The sequence below is a fragment of the Bos grunniens genome, chromosome 10, assembly GCF_055505025.1.
Source record: "Bos grunniens cultivar Pamir isolate PY7600 chromosome 10, Bosgru_T2T1.0, whole genome shotgun sequence".
NCBI classification, from domain to species: domain Eukaryota; kingdom Metazoa; phylum Chordata; class Mammalia; order Artiodactyla; family Bovidae; genus Bos; species Bos grunniens.
Genome location: NC_141174.1, coordinates 2,826,853 through 2,847,631, shown reverse-complemented (window position 1 = coordinate 2,847,631; position 20,779 = coordinate 2,826,853). Strand labels below are relative to the sequence as shown.

At 40.4% G+C, this 20,779-nt stretch overlaps 1 protein-coding gene across 3 annotated transcripts in view; it reads left to right on the top strand.

The window, feature by feature from the left end:
- The window catches only part of TTC8 (tetratricopeptide repeat domain 8), a 58,443-nt gene that overhangs the window by 6,952 nt on the left and 30,712 nt on the right, over positions 1 to 20,779 (top strand). Inside the window, exons 2-8 of one of the 3 annotated variants that reach the window (XM_086319233.1) lie at positions 2,674 to 2,703; positions 9,116 to 9,236; positions 10,550 to 10,613; positions 10,734 to 10,893; positions 11,112 to 11,201; positions 13,665 to 13,709; positions 18,787 to 18,872. In XM_086319233.1, coding sequence (XP_086175359.1) covers positions 2,674 to 2,703; positions 9,116 to 9,236; positions 10,550 to 10,613; positions 10,734 to 10,893; positions 11,112 to 11,201; positions 13,665 to 13,709; positions 18,787 to 18,872 — 596 coding nt within the window. The remainder of the gene's footprint in view (positions 1 to 2,673; positions 2,704 to 9,115; positions 9,237 to 10,549; positions 10,614 to 10,733; positions 10,894 to 11,111; positions 11,202 to 13,664; positions 13,710 to 18,786; positions 18,873 to 20,779) is intronic. The other 2 variants (XM_086319234.1, XM_086319235.1) reach the window with 2 other exon arrangements.

Sequence of the window (20,779 nt, the reverse complement as noted above, 5' to 3'; positions counted from 1 at the left end):
TCTCTTCTCTGATCTCCTTGTCTCTCTTGTCGTGCTTTTCTCTCATCCCTCTAAGTCATCGACAGTTGGTTCAGGGTTGAGTATAGCATTTACCACATTGTACTGTAGTCTAATTGTGTGCCTTCCCCCATAGGAAGTTTTCAGCGCCTGTCCAGGGAAGCCAGGAGAATGTGGAATCAATGTTTTCTCTGCCTCCCTTGTGGTTCAGCCTCATCTCCATCTTCAGCCACATCACCTGGACTAGCTCTGCGCCTTTACAGCCTCCAGGCCTCTGATTTTCTTCTCCTTTCGCGTCGTTTCCCTAATGTCCTTTACTCGCACAGGAAATCGTCCTTGTGATCCCCAGAGTCAGAGAGACCCCGGAGGCCTTCATCAGTGAGCAGAGCGCTCAGGCTGGGCTGCTGGCGCCAGTTTGGGCTGCTGGAGGAATCTTCGTGCCCTTGGCTGAATAGGAGGCATCCCGCATTTACTTCCTCTCCGTGGCCCTTTTTCCTTTAACTTTTCTCTTCCTTGTCGGACGTTGTCTGCAGTCACCTCTAGTGAACATTTTTACCCCTTTCTATACGGAACTTATCTTGTACCTCTCCTTCACTTTACCTTTCAATCCTGCCTGGTTATATCCAGCTCATTTTTTATCTCTAAGGTGGACTGGCAAGTATGAGCTCTGGCTTCTTTGTGAGACCTTGAGCAAATTACATGACATCTCTGAATTTGTTTCCTTATCTGTAAAATGGATAGTAACACTTACCCGCCTCCCTGAGATGGTGGTGGGACTCATGAGAGAATGGGTCATTTAGCCATGTACACCAATAAATAAAAGGAAGAATAGAGGGGTTATTTCTTCTGTCATCTCATTGCTCGTATTGGTATCTTTCTCTAAATACGGACTGTGAGATCTAGGAAATCTGTTCTTTTTCCAGTTCTTTCTTATGCACACTGGCATTCAGTTCAGTCGCTCAGTCGTGTCTGACTCTTTGAGACCCCGTGGACTGCAGCACGTCAGGCTTCCCTGTCCTTCACTGTCTCCCGGTGTCTGCTCAAACCCATGCCCATCGAGTCGGTGATGCCATCCAACCATCTCATCCTCTGTCGTCCCCGTCTCCTCCCGCCTTCAGTCTTCCCCAGCATCGGGGTCTTTTCCAGTGAGTCAGTTCTTCACATCAGGTGGCCAAAGTGTTAGAGTATGAAAGAGTATGAAAGGCACTGGCATTGAAAAGCTGCAGTTGCTGTGTCTTATAAGTTGCTGTTTTGTGTTTGGTTCAGCTAATTGCCAGTGTTAGTTGCTCAGTCGTGCCCGACTCTGCGACCCCATGGACTGTAGCCCACCAGGCTCCTCTGTCCATGGAATTCTCCAGGCAAGAATACTGGAGTGGGTTGTCATTTCCTTCTCCAGGGGATCTTCCTGACCCAAGGGTTGCACTGAGGTTTCCTGCATCGCAGGTAGATTCTTTACCGTCTGAACCACCAGGGCCTCACTGGACTCTCCCTTTCTGGCCTAGTTTAGCCTTTTCCTCTCATGTTGCTGTTGCGTGTCATGCTAAGGAAATTGCTTATCCTTGCCTGGTGACCAGATGGTTTACACATTGCTTCCACACATATTCTTAAATATTTTAGGGTATTCTTTTTGGATTTTAGAGCTGTCGAAAGCAAGGTTCTTTTTTTTCCTTTCTTTCCTTTTTCTGTTTCTTAGTAACTTTCCTGGTAAAACATGCTGCAGATTGAGTGTTCAGAGGTTGCTGACTATAAACATGTGAGTGTAGATCTTTTATAAATAAATTTGTTATGAATCTGTTTTTGTTTTTTTTTTTAAACCAGTGGACTTCTATTTAATTTGGGATAGAAAAAACCCCGAGTTTTTCAGCACCTGGCACCAATATATATTACATAGTCTATTTACAAACATTTCTCAGAGGACATTACAGTCAGAATTAATTTCTTATCTTCAGCCACTAATCCCATTATGTTTATGCAGAGCAGAAGGGTTTATAGTATGTGGATTTTCCTCCTCCCCAAGTGATTAAAATCTGAATGTTTTAACCACCATCAACTGTTTTTGAATATAAAAAAATATTTACTTGGTATAGTTGTAAAATTATTTTTAATTCCTAAGATACTGAGACTTCATTAAATACATAGATATCTTCTCTGTGCTCTAAGTGAGGTTAATTAGAATTTTCTGATAATAGAAAATTTAGCACTCCTCCCTGGATATTAGTTATACAGAACTCTTGAGTGCACTTTTGGGGAAGGACTAGAGTTAATGTTTGGGTTTTTATTGAATGATTTTTTTTTTTTTTACGTTTTTTTAAACTTCTTTTTTTTAATTTTAATTTTTTATTTATTTATTTTTTTACTTTACAATATTGTATTGGTTTTGCCATACATCAACATGCATCTGCCACGGGTGTGCACGTGTTCCCCATCCTGAACCCCCCTCCCACCTCCCTCCCCATACCATCCCTCTGGGTCATCCCAGTGCACCAGCCCCAAGCTTCCTGTATCCTGCATCAAACCTGGACTGGCGATTTGTTTTTTATATGATATTATACATGTTTTAATGCCATATTGAATGATTTTTAGTCTACCTACAAATACTTGGTTAATCATTAAGACTTTTTATTTTAGAAATTGTATTATCCTAAAGATGTTTACTACCTTCTTAATGCTTTCCAGGAACCAGATCCTGCATTGCCAGTGTCTCAGGTAAAGGTTTAGCTGCAATATTTAGTTCAGAGCATAGTTTAATCGCTATTACTTAGTTGTTGCTATAGATTAGTAAGTTTGCTGCCTATCTATTGTGCTGTTATAAATTAGCTAAATCTACCAGGCATTCTGTACCTTTGTACATAAATATAAACTTGTATTTCCAATACTTTTGTGTCTATAGGTGTAAAACTAGGGCACTCTACTCGTGAAGACTTGGAGCTTAAATAGAAATGACCAGTACTGACCCAGAGGATGAGATGCAAAAGAGGAGGCAAGGGGAGCCAGGGGCTTAGAAAGGGAGCCAGAACATCCGCAGAGCCAGGAGTGTCCGGAAAGACTGATGGATGGGATTGTCGGTCCTGAGTAAGGACGAGGCTGACTCTGCTTGGAAAGATCTTGTCTTTTAGAGAGAGGTGCCTGCCACCATGAGGAGGAAAGGAAGACTTGGCCAGACAGCCGCATCTCCTGAATCAGCTTTGTTAGAAGTGGAGAGGCAGCCAGAAAGAGCTGCTGACTGGGTGGGACGGTGGGTGGGTCAGAAGGGAACCGAGGAAGAGGAGGTCTGGGTCGGGGGCTCCTGGCCAGTGAAGTTTTTAGCCCAAGAGGGTTTCTAGTAAGTCTGGGAATAGGAGAGGAGATGAGAGAGCTGTAAATCAGAGAACTTAAACATTACCAGGTGTTTGCCCTGCCAAGCGAGATAAAACTCTGTCTTTTAGGTAAATAAACAGTTTGAATCTCATGGGGTTCAAATGTGTAATCATCAGACCTTTTTAGAAGAAAGTGGTATACAAAATACTCTGCAGGAGGCCTGTGTGGTATCAAACAAAGACGGTAAATAGGTTAAAATGTTGTACTCTCTTCTTTAAAAGAATGACATTTGTCATTGAATATTCATTATAGTTTCTGTATTGATAAATGTGCAAAACTATTTTTTTGCATAATATATGTACAAGTCATAAGAGGTACCTAAAGTATAATAAGCAGAGTAAGTAATGTGCCTTTTGTTTTCAGTAATTTTGCAAGATTTTGATTAAAATTAAGATTAAATTAAAACATCAACCGTTTGCATTGTTGGTCTGGTTTTAAAACTTTACGTGGGATTTGAAAGTTTCAAAACCAGCACAAGGACTTCGTGAAGGACCTGCATTTGGTATGTCCTGTCCTGTTCCTGTTGACTTAATTGGACCGTGATCTAAAAGAATCAGAAGGGAGCAGGGCTGACTGGATTCTTTTGAGCTCACTATTCAGACTTTGCGCCTTTGCGCTCTCTCAGGTTTTAACCACTTCTAAAGTAAATGAGGCTTTACAATAACAACTCAACATTTTGTGCCTGAGTTTTCATTCTCACAGAGTAGGCAGAGTGTCGGTTGTTACTGATTGTCGTGATGTCTAAGTGAGGTTAGACCGTTCTTTTGGTGGCTTTATCCTAAGAATAACTTAGGAGAATTGTTTATCACCAGCCTTAGGCCTTACACGGCTTTGCGTTCTGTATGAAGAGGAGCAGAACAATTTAAACATGTTTACTCAGTCAGTAGAGTTTTAACCTTTTCATTTGTCTATTTTTATCACTAAAATTGGGTTAACCTCCCAGAATGCAGTACAAGTAAGTCAATATTTTCCTGATGTTAGCAGGCAGATATTTGCGTCTAGAGTAATGTCCTGTAGACTAACTCAGTAGGTGAATGAGTTGGGATTATGTTTCACAGATAAAAAGGGAAATAATTGATGTGATAATTACTCATTTATCAAGGAGAATCTGTTTTCCTATGAAAAAACTCCTAAGCATCTATTATCAATTTCACAGTACTTCCAATTTATCATCAGTATTCAAATTTATTTGCATAAACCACACAACCCTGTCATTTATTAACGAGTTAAGTGTATCTGATAAAAACAATTTGCAATTTTATTTAGATTCTAGTGGTAATGTAGGATTACCAATTTGCTTTGTTATGCATTTTATTTCACCAGTTAGTTTTGAACTTAAAAATTTAAACAGGCAGAGGAATTCAGAGTTGTAAAACGTACGTGGCTTTCCTCCAAAATAAGATGTTTTCATTAAAATTCCATGAATTGTTCCTATTGCCCAGAGCAGTTCCTTGGATACAATCTGATGTTTAATCAAGCAGTGATATATATCATTTTCAAGGGCATTTTTTGTCAGGATAGAAGTAAAGTTAGGAATATTAATATTCTCAAATACTGATAAAATTTAAAATTAAATAATTGTTTAAGATTTTATTGCAGATATTTAAATATCAAGAATTCACATGATTATTTCTACTTAAGAGTGAGATTTAGGAAATTGAAACAAATATAAATCTATTTACTTTTTTGAAAAAACGAATTCTTATTGAATAAAAATTTAAAAAATAAATCTTCCTATTTGGCTTCTGAAGCATATATTCGTTTGGTGAGGGGGGAATAGTGGATTTACTTTCCTATCCTTATATAAAAAAAGCTGCCCTTCCTTAATATTTGAGAGTTTAGTAGGAGGATGGAGGTCAAGAAGCCTGATGGATTGGACTCTGAGGTGACTGTATGCATATGAAAATGGTTTTACAAAATATGTGCATTTATAATTAATATCCAACTGTCTCAATGATATTATACTAATAAAAACTTGACTTTTAGAAAGTTAATTTAACTAGGGTTCCAAATCATATGTTAAGTCCCCTACACACGAGCCTTTGGGTTGTGAACCTGCAGACGTGCCATCGGGCGCATGTGTGTTCAGTTGCGTCAGTGTGAGTGACGCTGCGTGAGCGTGATGCTGCGTGAGCGTGAGTGACGTCAGCGTAGGTGACGCTGCGCCGCCGCGGCTCCCGCCCTGACGAGCCTTTCAGCTCTGCCCTCTCCCACTTCGTCTACCTCCTCCGGGTGGTAACTCCACTTGCCTGTTTACTCGCTGCCGGCCCCTGAGTGCCAGCTGCTGTACTACCGTCCTTTTCAAGGTCCTGTAAGATTAAAGCTGCTTTGTTTTTTTACGTGTTATTTGTGTGAAAACCATCATAAAGCTACGTAACAGCACAGTACTCTATAGCCGGTTGTGTTCACTGGGTACCTAGGCTAACTTGTGGGACGTAGGAACAAATTGGACCTCTGTGCTCTTGGGACTAAACTCGTTCGTACGTAGGGGACTCCCTGTCCTCCTGAAATTTTACTAGTCCCTCCTCAGGGGGGAAGTCCGCACCCCTCTCCGCGCACACAGGGTCCCGCGTTTGCCCTTGACTCTCCCTCCAGCTTCTTGCCAAGCAGCTTCTCCTCAGCCGAGCCCGGCCCTTTACTTTCTCCAGATCAGCTCCAAAGTGGGGCTTCCTCCTCTTCCTCACGTGTGTCACCTGGCACTCGCTCTCCTGTCTTGGCCTGGGTGCCGAACTCTTCACCTTTCCCCCACCCCAAAGCATCCGGTCCCGTCACTTCATGGCAAATAGATGGGGAAACAGTGGCAGACTTCATTTTTTGGGCTCCAAAATCACTGCAGATGGTGACTACAGCCATGACATTAAAAGACGCTTGCTCCTTAGAAGAAAAGTTATGACCAACCTAGACACCATATTAAAAAGCAGAGACATTACTTTGCTAACAAAGGTCCGCCTAGTCAATGCTATGGTTTTTCCAGTAGTCATGTATGGATGTGAGAGTTGAACTATAAAGAAAGCTGAGCGCAGAAGAATTGATGCTTTTGAACTGTGGTGTTGGAGAAGACTCTTGAGAGTCCCTTGGACTGCAAGGAGATCCAACCAGTCCATCCTGAAGGAGATCAGTGTTCATTGGAAGGATTCATGATGAAGCTGAAACTCCAGTACTTTGGCCACCTCATGTGAAGAGTTGACTCACTGGAAAAGACCTTGATGCTGGGAGGGATTGGGGGCAGGAGGAGAAGGGGACGACAGAGGATGAGATGGCTGGATGGCATCACCGACTTGATGGACATGAGTTTGGGTAAACTCCCGGAGTTGGTGATGGACAGGGAGGCCTGGCGTGCTGTGATTCATGGGGTCGCAAAGAGTCGGACACAACTGAGTGACTGAACTGAACTGAACTGTAACACTGAAATTCTTAGAAGCTAGAACCTGGGCTGTGGCTTACCCAGCTCAGTTCTCAGGACCTTGGGTGCAGTGTGTGCCCCCTGGGAATGTGAGAAGGAACCAGTGAGGCCCGTGTCTTGCTTTCCTGTGTGAACAGAAAGTGCCGCAGTCCTTCCCGTCCGCCAGAGGGTGCTGAGCGAAGAATACCCTTTTGAAAAAAAGCCGTCCGATACTTGGAGAGCAGCATAAACTGTGAGGACTTAAAAATAAATCAGGATTACTTTCTTTCATCCTCAAAGTTAAACCATAAGTCCAAGCCATCAACAACTTCCGTGATCCCTGCGGACAGCTGTATAGATCTGGCAACTTTCCTCATCTTTTTTGTGTGTGAAAATCTTAGGTTTCTACCCTTTGGTGGCTCACACAGTTAGATGCAGCTCCAACTGAAACTGACTTTTTCTAACAAACAAATCAGTTCTTTGGGCCCATGTTCTGCCCATTTAATTGTGCTGAATTTACGCATAACATTTGAAATATTTTATTCTAAGTTATCTGATAAGAATCCAGTAAACCTCAGCCAGAAAAGTACAAGCCCCAAATCCCACAATCTAGTTAAATGTAATTTCACTCGAGGAGCCTAAATATGTTGTGAAGTCAGCCTTCTTTGTTCCCATTAAAATGAAAGCCTGAGGAGTTTCTTTTATTCTTTAAAAATTAAAAAAAAAAAAAAATTCCAGTTACTTCAGCCCACAAGAGCAGCTCTGCTTGCTAATTCTTGTAAAACTATTTTCCATGTCGCACATTCGTCACATGTCATGCGCTCCTTGGCCCTGTTGTTTAATCCAGTAGGTGATACCTTCAGGGAAATTAGGATCCATGTTTGAAGGTGCTTGTGTTTCCTTCTCGGAACCTGTAGCACAATGCTATGTAATGAGGCGCTCCATCAGTACACGCTGATGACTGAGCACATCTCGAGGTCTTGATAAGGGCCCTTGGGACATCTCATTGCCTCTGTCTGTTCCTCTCTCTGTCCCTTTGTCCACCTGCAGCATGCTTCACAGCCTGGTTCCTAGGGTGATGAGGAGTAACCCCTCTCCTTGCTGCTACCTCCTCTCCACTTTATTATTTTTTTCTTTTTTTAATTTTTCCTTTCCACTTGAGAGTCTGTCCTGTACTGCTGCTTCAAGGGTGCCCTTCTCCCCACAGCTTCCACAGGGTACCAAGCTTTACTGCTCTCTGCTTCTATTGAGGCAGAAAGGCAAACTTTTCTGCTGAAGCAGTTTTAAATGTTTAATAAATGTTTGGGCTTCCCTGGTGGCTCAGATGGTAAAGAATCTGCTCACAATGCAGGAGACCCGGGTTCAATCCCTGGGTCAGGAAGATCCCTGGAGGAGGGCATGGCAACCCACTCCAGTACTCTTGCCTGGAGAATCCCATGGACAGAGGAGCCTGGTGGGCTACAGTCCACGGGGGTCCCAAAGAGTCATGATTGAGTGACTTTCACTTTCACTTTTCTATTGAGGCAGAAAGATAAACTTTTGTGTTCAAGCAGTTTTAAATGTTTAGTAAGGTATTCAGTTGTGCACAGCTTTATTTCTGATTTCTCAAGGTAAAGCAAAGCTGGTAAGATATTTTCTAAACTCCTTAATTATCTTTTCCATTTTTTTTTCTTCCACTCTCTAGCAGGGTTTCTACTGACTAGATCACAAAACAACTGAGATTGTGTTGATTAGTTACTAAAAAGTGGCAAAAATTGATCTTAGTTCAAGTCAACAGTTTTGAAACACCTATTATGTACAAAAACCATAGGTGTTACGGAAAATTCAAAGTGAACAAGGTAAAAAAGCTTGTGTTCTGGGGGAAGGGAGGGCAAACAGATGCCCAGGGAATTAGAGTGTTTGTCAAATACGGTACATACATAATAATATAAGTATCAAGAGACTGCTTTATGAGAAAGGTAAGAGGGAAGTAGGTTTAGAGTTCAACCATCAGGAAAGTTTTCGTGAAGGACATGGCTCTGGAGGGGGAAGACAGAACCCTGTGGTTGTAGCTTTATTCATTTGTTCTGAAGTTACTATTCTAGTAAAGCTTTCTATAAAGCTCTTCTTTCACTTCTAAAAAGGCGTGTTAGAAGAGCGCCAGGCAGTCGCCTCCCTGCCGTGTATTAGGTAGTTGATACATACAGGTTGTTTCTTGGTGAATAATAACCCTGTCTTCTTGTGTTAGCCTCTTGACATCGCCCTTTAAATCAGTATTATGCACTGTGTGGTAAATATGCTTGGTAAAATTAGACAATGATGAAGGGTGGTTAGCTTCCCAGGCTTTGCACTACTTCCAGAGCGAGTTAAGATATGCTCTGTCTTATCCACGCTTATTAGGCAGCCTGGATTTTGAAAGCACGAGCACTGACTGAAATGGTGTACGTGGATGAAATCGACGTAGATGAGGAAGGAATCGCAGAAATGATACTGGATGAGAATGCTATTGCTCAAGTTCCCCGTAAGTATTGATTTTTCAGTTAAGTAAATGAAATGCCATTAGGAGGCGCAAAATGCTCTCAATGCTTTTTTTTTTTTTTTTTGGTAATAAAAATAAGACATTATATACATGAAACGTGTATATGTGAAAAAATATTACCTCAAGTAAATGGCCTCTATTCTACCTAAACAGTACAAAAGCGCAATTCAATTATATTATCTCAAAGTATGAGACTGATGTATAACTATTTTTCAATAGAAATTATACGTTTTAAAAATGTTTTATAAAAATGCATTCAGTCTGATCTAATATAACAAAAGACTGTTTATCCAAGAGTCTGTAAACACAGGAAAGCATCCAAACAACAGCAGTGTTCTAAAAGGATTTTTAAACATTGACCATTTGAAAGCATCACTTCCTTGTAGTAACTGAAGATGCTTTGCTGTGATGCATGATGTGAGGTGGTGGAGTGATTGATTGGCTTGGCAGAGAATGCCCATCACGACTGTCACAGTGGCCTAGTCCCAGCCCGCAGGTGTGCTGCTGTGAATGGCATTGGGTGATTACCATGACATCTGGGGGTCTTGCTAGTAATTTCTTAGTTGTGACAGTGGTCAGTCATTTATACATGTTTGGAAGGTAATAGCTGTTTTAAAGTGTCTCTTTTCCCTATCATTTGGTCTTTTGGAGTTAAAATATCTAAATTCTAGATATTGGGGGTAAATGATCTTTTCCTGGGAGAAGAAGTTTGCGTGAAAAATAAACTATGAGTATGCTGCTGCTAAGTTGCTTCAGTCGTATCTGGCTCCATGTGACCCTATGGACTTCAGCCTGCTGGACTTCTCTGTCCATGGGCTTCTCCAGGCAAGAATATTGGAGTAGGTTGCTGTTTCCTTCTCCAGGGGATCTTCCCAACCCAGGGATTGAAGCAGGGTCTCTTACGTCTTACCTTCTTTGGCAGGCAGGATCTTTACCATGAGCACCACCTGGGAGTATAGAACTCTCATTTTGATGCGTCAGAGCTTTGGACCCCGTCTTGTCTTGAGTGTGAATGCTGGCTCTGCTAACAGGTTGACCTGTTTACCTAAGTCTCTAAGCCTTTGCTAAATGGGTTAGTACTATCTACCGTACAGAATTAGTGTGAAGATTAAATGTGATAACAAAAGTAACATAGGTACTCAATAAATAATGAACCAAACACATCTTACTAGGTTCAGTTCTTGTTGTTAAGTTCTTTTCCGTCAGGCCAGCGCACTCGTGAAAATTGCGTTAGCGGACAGTTTTTACAGATTTATAAATAATATGTGAATTGAACTTGCCGTCTGATCTCCTAGGCCCTGGAACGTCTCTGAAACTCCCCGGGACTAATCAGACAGGAGGGCCGAGCCCCGCTGTCAGGTACGGTAGTGCACTCCTGTTTCATCCACCCCCGCCGCCACCGCCAAATACCGGCCAGACTGTGTGAGAGCCTTCCTCTCTAGATCTTCGTCGGACACTAACGATTTACAATCTTCGCAGGCCGGTCACTCAAGCTGGAAGACCCATTACAGGTTTCCTGAGGCCCAGCACGCAAAGCGGAAGGCCAGGCACTATAGAGCAGGCCATCAAAACGCCGAGGACCGCCTACACCGCCCGCCCCATCGCCAGCTCGTCCGGGAGGTTTGTCAGGCTGGGAACGGTAAGTTCCGGCAGCTGCACCATAGCCTTGGATGACCAAAGTAATTTATGTAATGTTGCATCATTTTCCACTCTTTTTATAGTAGGGAATTATATGGAAGATTTTTGAAGGTGATTCTTTTTTACCTGTGTTGGATTTATAATTTTATGAATGTTAAATTCAATTTTTGTTTCAAGAGAAAGTTTCAGTTTTTCTTGTTCTGTCATTTCTCCCCACAGGCTTCCATGCTTACAAGTCCTGATGGACCTTTCATAAATTTATCTAGACTGAATTTAGCAAAATATGCCCAGAAACCTAAATTGGCAAAGGTATGTACTTAAAGTTATTTTATGTTATGAAGTGATGTTCAAAGTGAAAGTTAAAGTCGCTTCACTCAGTCGTGTCCGACTCTTTGCAACCCCATGGACTATACAGTCCATAATTCTCCAGGCCAGAATACTGGAGTGGGTAACCTTTCCCTTCTCCAAGGGATCTTCCCAACCCAGAGACTGAACCCAGGTCTCCTGCATTGCAGGTGGATTCTTTACCAGTTGAGCCACAAGGGCACCCCAAGAATACTGGAGTGGGTATAGCCTATCCCTTCTCCAGCTGATCTTCCTGGCCCAGGAATAGAACCAGGGTCTCCTGCATTGCAGGTGGATTCTTTACCGACTGAGCTATGAGGGACTTATCATATTAGCATTGCAGGAAATGGATAAAAATTTGTGAAGAAAAAAGACTTTGCCTTGATTGAAATGGAAATGTTTAATTAATATCTGAACTTTCTTTTAGTATTAAGGAAAGTCAATCAGAAATAAAGCATATATACTATCATAATAGGAAGTTCATTTTCTCCTAATAAAGAATAGCAATTCGTAACAAAGCAGATACACAGCACCATCTTTGGGTAATGACGTTTAGGGTGTCATCTGTATGTGTGTGTATTTTTCTTTTTTAGCTTGGACTATTCTCAGAAAAATAATTTTCTATCCTTGTAGGATTTTAGAACTGTCAAAAAGAAGATAGAAAAATGTTCTCTTTCTAATTAGTAATTAATCTGACATCTCAATAAAGATTACTTAAGCCAGACAATGGCAAGCCAACTATTAAATTCTTTTCTAAATTAAAGACAAAGAGTAATAGAGAGGGGAGGGGGAGGAATAGAAAGAAGGATGTTCCTGACCTTTCCAGTAGAAAAGAATTTGAAGGTGAGCATAGAATAATTCAGAGCCAGGAGCAGTTAGTTTCCAGAAACTGGTATAAGCCTAGCTCAGGTTTTTAGCTGTAATTCTGTGAATTCTGTGCATGAGTGCTGAGCTTGTTCCTATTATTAGTTCTACTGGCGTTTAACATTTACTAAATGTTAAACATTCTAGGGACTTTCCTTGTGGCTGGTAAAGAATCCGCCTGCAAGGCAGGAGACCTGGGTTTGATCCCTGGGTTGGGAAGATCCCCTGGAGAAGGGAAAGGCTACCCACTCCAGTGTTCTGGCCTGGAGAATTCCATAGACTGAGTAGTCCATGGGGTCACAAAGAGTTGGACACGACTGAACGACTTTCACACACAAACATTCTAGGGAAGGCGAAAAAGAACTCTAGCCATACAGACTTGAAACTTAAGTCAGAAAAAAGAATGCTAGCTGGTAAACAGGAAATCAGATGGTAACAATGCCAATGATATTTTTCTTCATTTCTTATTTGATAGTGGTCTAGTCAACTTGATTTAGTAGTCATAAAGTTTTACTTATTTCTTTTACCTTTATGAGGAATATCTGATTGCTTATCTTTTCAGGCCATTTATTAGAGGTGGCTCATTGGCTACTTGATACCATTGCTGTTTTCTAACCAGGGATTGTAGTCAATGGAGGCATTTCCCTCAATTAAATTAGGATGCTTCCAGGACAGACCTGGTTTATGTTATGAAATTCAAACCGAACTAGATTTTGCACTTATTTAATGTGTTGTGGAAATAATGCCAAGTTTCTCTGTCTTTGGTCTCCAACTTGCCTTGACTTAACTTATCAGGACGCAAGCTGTACTCATAACCTTTTAAAAAATAATTGAACAAATGGAGAATTAGGAATAGATTTTTTAAAGAGGGCTTTATCTTGATTTATTTATTCTTTTTTTGGTTGCTTTCAAGTGATCTCTCTTAATAACCTTGATATTTTCCAGGGGTAGAAGTGTACGCTTTGCAAGTGTAAAATAATGGTATTTATGGATAAATATAGTACCACCAAGAGGCAGTCCGGTAGATGCTTATTTATCCAGATGAGTTGGGGGCAGTATTAGAATAATGGTTCTCAGCCTTGCTGCACATAGAGACATCTGCATATCAGGAAAAACATCTTACTTTGCAGTTAAACTCTGCTTTGTTTCAGAAAGAGCTTCCAGATTTTCCTATGTCTGAGGTGTCATTATTAATATCACAATGACTGTATAATACATGCAGTTTTATGACACTCCTAAGGTTGGTCTTTTCATTTGTCTGTTTCTGATAAAATAGCATGTGTAATATGAAAAAAACTGGTGAGCTGTCCAGTTCGTATTCTTGAACTTTCCAGTTCCTATTTTTAAAAACAGGCATCAGTTGTAAGTAGCCTTGTTTTAAAATGAGTGATTGTAACAAATGTATGGATATACCCTTTACTTATAAATTCCAGGCACTTTAGAGGACTTTGTTATTTTGGTTCAATCCAGCTGCTGTCAAAATAGCCTTTGGGTTTTGCTATAACAATAGAGCACCTTCATTAAAATAAAATGTAATGTATTTTTTTTATTCTTTCTTCACAGGCTCTGTTTGAATATATCTTTCATCATGAAAATGATGTTAAGACTGTAAGTTTTGAATTTGCACTATTTTTTTAATGTAATTTTTCTGATTTGGGGGATTTAGATTTGGAAATGTCCTATTTATTACCGTATAAACAGCTGGAATTATTAAAGATTGGAGAATTACTCATACTTTCAAATCCATTGTTCGTTTCAGCAGGAAAGTTTGTATAACTATAGAAGTAGTAAGACTTATGCCTGATCGGTGGAGCAATCGATCTCCATTAAAGGGCAAGGTATGGGTAATCGAGAACGCTGCATAATATGTTTTCGTTAAAGTTTATTTTTACCCTAATAGCACGGTGGGTCCCTTTTCCTCTTTGGTGTGAGTAGTGATTATAGTTCACTGACACCTGTATTGGACGTCCTGGCGGCGTAGTGGTAAAGAATCCGCCTATTGATGCTGTGTTTCTGGGTTTTTTTGGTAATGTTCCCATCTCTCCCGTTTAACACTTTGTGATAGAAAATTTCAAACATGTGCAGGTAGAATGTATAATGCGAGTGTAATGAACTCGCATCAATCATCACCCAAATTCAACAGTAATCAATAATCAGTCATCTTGGTAGCCTTTGAACAGAGAATTTCAAGGTTATGTGCATATGACTTCTCCATTTGTGGTAATTTTTACATGCTAATATGCAAACGAGTAGTAACTGCACAGATTTTGTGAGATCAAATGTAGTTAATTCTATACTGTCTAATGATAGTGTTTTTTGTCATTCTTTATTCACAGAAAAAGCTTTATACCTATGTATTTAGTATGCAGGGAGACAAAAGCGTTTTTCTCAGTTGTGTTTTCTATGTGTCAACCATTATGCTATATAAAAATATGTTTTTTCCTGCCTCTTCTAAGCCGTGTAATCTAGCTGAGGAAATAAAATTGACACAATGAAACAGTTAGAAAGGTAATTGTGAGGTTCTGATATTATTACCAGATATCAAGGGGAAAAATCAGGGGATGATATTAGTAAAAATCCAGTAAGATTTTTTTGGAAAGGGAGGGAGAAAATGTAAAAGAAGGGTAAAAACATGAAGAGGATATGGAATGAGAAATAAATAAGCCATATCCTAAATAGTGGGAGCATTTTGAGGCATTGTCAGAAAGAAGTGACAGAATGTGATGCTGGATTTGGTGTGGCAGACAAAGGAGAGAGCCAGGTCAGACCTGCCTCCAGAAGATGCTGTGAGAGCGATTGTTTTACTAACAGACATGGGATTGTTAGGGAAGGAGGTTAGATTGTAAAGAAGCTGAATAACTCACTGAAAGGCATTTTCAGTTTGAAATTGTGAAAGCCGATCCAAGTGGAGATGCCACTGCATGTATCAGAAGCTGTGCCCCTAAAATGTAGGTGAGAGCCCAGGCCAGATATACTGAGTGTGGTGGTTATCTGTAAGGGAGTGATGGTGGATGTGGTCACATAGAGAAAAGAGAAACTAAGGCTGGAATGACTGAGAAACTGGGCACATTGCTGTAAATAAAAGTAAGTACAGTTCATGCCATTTTCACTCAGTATAAAGCTGGTCAGAGCATTATAGGGTGATATATGAAATCACATAGTTACATTGTCAGTAAAAAGAAACATTCACATACCATCCCCTTTTATAAATGAGTAAATGTTTGTAATTACTAGATCATAAGTTTCTTGACTTGTTGAAGATTGATTCATTTATTGCAGAGATGTTTATTTTTTCTTCCTGCACATTCTCAGCCGCCACAGTGTGCCAGGCACTGTTCCAGGCCCTGAGACCACAGGGTGAAGCGAACAGACAAAATCTCTGCTCTTTTGGAAATTACGTTCCGGTTGGGCAAGGAACGGAGACAGTTAGCAAATTTTAAAAACATATAAAATGTCATGGGATAAGTAATATAAAAATAAAGCAGGGAAACCGGGGAAGGGAATAGATGATGACATTGAGGATGATATTATTTTAGATGAGGTAGAAGGCGGCTGCTTTCCTGGTGGGTCAGATGGTAAAGCATCTGCCTGCAATGTGGGAGACCTGGGTTCGATCCCTGGGTTGGGAAGACCCCCCTGAAGAAGGAAATGGCAACCCACTCCAGTATTATTACCTGGAAAATCCCAGAGACAGAGGAGCCTGCTGCGCTACAGTCCACGGGGTCGCAAAGAGTTGGACACAACTGAGTGACTTCACTTTCACTTAGAAGGCGGTTGATAAAGTTCACTTTGAAAAGATGTTTAAACAGAGGCCTAAAGGAAGGAAGACGAACCACGTGGTTCGGTGGAAGAAGAGCACGTTAAGTCAGAAAGACTGACTGCAGAGGCCCTGGGTATCAGCATTCTTGGGTCGTTTAAGGAACGTTGAGGAGGCCAGTGTGGCTGGAGTGAAGTCTGAGAGGGGAGAAGTTGTAGGCAGTGGGTTCAGAAAACTGATAGATCATATGCCAGTTATGGGTCATGATGATGATATCCTCATGAATAGCTTCATCTTGAAGATGTTCTACATCTTGACATTTACATAATAGTGAGAAAAGGAGCTACATTGAAAAAAACGATTTGTTTTATGGAAAAATGTCTTTCTGCTTTTGGGTCCTTAATAAGTCTTTCCCTTCCTCTCCCTGTTTGGGGCAGTGTTGGCAATATTGACAGAACTGAAGTGGATTGGGGATTCTGAGATCTTTATCTCCATAAGCTGTTGAATTTCATCATGCTGACGTTGTCACAGCTCTCACAGTAGTGAATGGAAGACTGTTTGTTTAAACTTCGGTGGTTGGGGGCACTGTGTCCAGCTATCACTAGGAGCGTCTCTGGGACACCTAGTTGGACGTATTCACAGGTGTTTTGTTGTCTGGATCTGCCAAGGCTCCCTGTTCATAGGGACTTTTATGAACTTATTTATAACCTTGCAGGTCTTTATTAAAAACCAGATATTGGATTGATTAGTTTATTCAAAGATCCTAAGATATAAGTATCTAGTCATTTATTTTAAAAAGCTGGCAAAGACTTTAAAAAAATACAGCTCATCGGTCACCTCTTTAAAATTTAAAAATGTTAACAGCTTTTAATTGTGCATCTTATTACGATGGCAGTTGTGTTTGATTCCTAAGCTATTTTCAGCATAAATCAGAAGTAAAGAATGAAATTAATTCTTGAGGGACTCAACAACACGGCACCATTCGCGAACAGCAAAGCCGAGTAAGAAGCGGGCGCCTGTTCCCAGGGGATGCAGGGTCCATTTCGAATCATAATGGTGGTTTTGTCTAGTGCAGCCTCAGTCATCGAATGAAGAGCGATCATTAACATGTAATTTTTGCCATTTTTATTCTATATCTGTAATTCATATTAATTTCCTTGATTGGCTTAGACAAATATGTGGGCATGTGAGTCATATACGGGAACCATATCTGAAAGCAAAATCAACAGCCTGTAGTCAGCACTAAATCTAATCTTGGAAAAATTAGAATATGTAAAAAAAATTCAGAATGACATATTTTTATGAAAAATAGAATGTTATATTAAGTCTGAAAGTGAATCTGATCTGTTTGCTTTAACAGGTCTAAAAGATTAAGTTAAAAGGAATATGACTCAGATATTTACAATGTACTCCTGAACTGAGCTGATTGAAATATGGTTTTCTGGTATTTCTAGAGATAATGATAATTGAAATGATGCCTTTTTTCCCCCTCATTTTTCACTTCCACTTTTATCTCTGGATTCTTTTTAATTTCCATAGCTTTCAAGTAGAGATGTTGATTTTTCAAGTCCATTAGAACCTCAGCATGTGACACCATTCCTTTATAAATAGTTTGCATATTTAGAAGTCTCCCCTGGAGTGAGGGAAGATGGGAAACACAAGGAAAGTTATTAATTTTGCAGCAGGAGCTTCAAGGAACTCTTTTGGCGTTCATTTCAGATAAGAGTTAATATGAAGAAATGAACAATGATATGGGATACATTCTGAGATTATGGGCGTCCCTGGTGGCTCAGACGGTAAAGAATCTGCCTGCAATGCGGGAAACCTGGGTTTGATCCCTGGGTTGGGAAGATCCCCTGGAGAAGGGAACAGCTACGCACTCCAGTATTCTGGCCTGGAGAATTCCATGGACAGAGGGAGCCTGGCGGGCTACAGTCCATGGGGTCACAAAGAGTCGGATATGACTGAGGGACTTTCATTTCACTTCTGAGATTATAGAACTGAAAATCTAAGAGTTACTGTAACTGAGCTATTGGATATTGTGATAATGTTAACACTGACTAAAGCATAAAAGGTTTTCAACCTTAATAGAAAGGATAGTAAGTATTATAAAAAATCAGAATTCTTTTAAAACTAATAACCAAATCTTTACATGAGTTTCAGATTCCTGTGAACTTTACATTTGTATAAAGATTGATTTGCTTCCTCTCTGTCCAAATGGTTTCTGCTTTTTGAGTATAGAATCCTAATTGTTAATTAGGTATTTTTGTCTAATCTTGAATAATCACTAGAAGGAACAAACTAGAAGACAGAGAGAAAGGGATAAGCACACATAAAATACGAAAGCAGTTAGCTCTTTTTCAGTCCATCGCAAGCAAAGCCTGACCTTTAGGATTACTGGAACGTAAGGTGACATCAGAATAACTTAACAGTGGTTGTTAAAGATGGCAGTCACCCAAGCAATCAGTTCTTCTTCATGACCCTGTTTTTAAACCTTTTTCTGCCTCCATACTTGATCTTTCCCTGTTTCTCAACCTCTGTCTTTAAAGTGGGGCCTGCGCTTGGGCCTACTTTACACAGTAAAGGCTTGACTGCCACTAAGTTTGGAAGCATTTTGGTGGGGTAAAAACTTACAAATTTTTAATACCAGTTTTGTACTTTGTATATTAAAGCTGTATTCAGATAGACTGTACATCTGCTTCCCTTTGATCAGTGTTTGCTTCTCATCTGCTGTCAGCCCTCTGGTCTGGAACTGATTATTTAGGGAAAATTGGTGGGGCCATCTGGAGACATGAGCAACTCGAGTTTCTATCTGATTTCTAATGCATGTTTTGATTGATGCTAATTATATGGTTTATTTCATTATTTATTGTTTCTGCTTATTGTCAGAAGAGAAAATCCTAATTGAAAATGAATTGTTTTTCAAAGGCTTTGGATTTGGCTGCCCTTTCCACGGAACATTCTCAGTACAAGGACTGGTGGTGGAAAGTGCAGATTGGAAAATGTTACTACAGGTAAAATTCAGATTCTTTTCAAAGGCTGAGAAACGGCAATGTATTTTAGGGCCTCAAATCCAGTAACTTTTTCTGGGGGATGGATTTCCTCATGAAGAAGAGAGCAAGGTATCGCTGGCTTACTTGAGAGAGCATTTGCTTAGCAATCACGTGATGGCTTCCTGCGAGTGGTAAAGAATCAGCCTGCCAGTGCAGGAGACTCAAGAGACACATGTTCGATCCCTGGGTTGGGAAGATCCCCTGGAGTAGGAATGGCAACTCATTCCAGTATTCTTGCCTGGAAAATTCCATAGACAGAGGAGCTTGGAGGGCTACAGTCCATGGGGCCACAGAGAGTTGGACATGACTGAGTGACTGACTACACACATACACGATGGCAGTAAGACACCTTTACAATAGTGAAATTTTAGATGTGGGAAGGGGAAGCTTTGAGACCATCACACCCTTCTCAGATGAAGAAGCTGAGGCCAGAGAAACTGATTTGTATCAGGAACCAGTTAGTAACAGACCTGGGATTAGAATCGGGTCTGTTGGTTCTCTGCTCCTCTTGACTCACATCTTTATTTCTTCTTCTGCCTCACATCTGCAAAGTGCTTTACAGTTAAGCGAGAACTGGTCCACACATCACCTTACCTCAGTTAAATCTTACGGCATTTTGGAGGTAGTTGCTATTAGTAGCCCTTTGTCCAGATGAGAAGATGTGAGCCTCAGAAGGATAAAGTGACTTTCCCAACTTCATGGAGCCTGTAAGCGGCAGAACTAGCCTTTGAGCTCAGCTTTCTGATGCCAGTTCTTTTACTGTTTGCACAATCTCCTAGTGTTTCCCTAGGATCTGAACATTCTTACACAGTTCACTTAACCTTTAAACACATTTTTAAGCCAATTGAGAGATCAAAAAAGTTATAATGAATATTATGAATATTATACAACAACTGATAAACAGGATCTGAAATGATTGCTTAATATGGAAATGCACTTGGGGCATTTGAAAAATAGAAACAAATGAATAGTTATATTTTATAAAGATAAATGTATTTTATTATTCAAAAACAAGGTAGACTAGTCACTGTGAACATCATTCTGTAGTTAACTAACTTTAGTTATTGAACACTGAGGAAAAGGAAATATATAAATAGAATAAAAAGGATGCTTATTTTTCTACTGTTGAAATTAAGACTATTTTCCATTTAGATATTTCACATAGAACTCTAAAGTATTTTTTCCTACTGTTAGATTGAGGAAGTATTTTCTGATAAAAGGTAGTTCTGGATCATTATAACATTAAGGTTTTATGAATGTAATTTCTGAGGACAAGCTTGGAATCTTGAGGTTCTAAGCAAAACTCTCAGAAATCTGTAATAATGAAAGAAAAGCATAACTTGATTCCTTGTTTCCTTCATGTACGATGGTATTTAAATGAATGTATTTTGTTATATCAATTATTATTCTCCTCTGTTTCCTTGGTCGCTTCTCATCTTTGTGTATTGAGCATTCATTCATTTGTCCACTCACTCACAGTAAAATGTTTAATGAGAAGCTCCTTTAAACGGTTGACAACTGAATGGAAGAGAGCGGACAGGAATCATTTGCAAATGTGGGTCCCGTTTTGATAGAAGCAAGTGCAGGGCTCAGGGGGAGCCCAGAGAAAGAGCCCCTTCCTCTCGGTGACGAGGTCAGGGATGGGTACCAGAGGGAGCACCCAGGGCAACTTCACTCTCTCTGCTCCTGACAGTTAAGGCCTCCTGGTTCTTCCTGGGCAGTGGCTTTTACAGTTGCTCCCTTACTAGCCATCCCCACTCCAGTGCCCTGTTCCTGGCTTTTCGTGTCATTTGTTTGAATTGCTACGTTAGTTTCTTACCGAGGTTTTCTGCCTCCATTTTCTTGCCTGATCAATCCTTCCTGTGTAC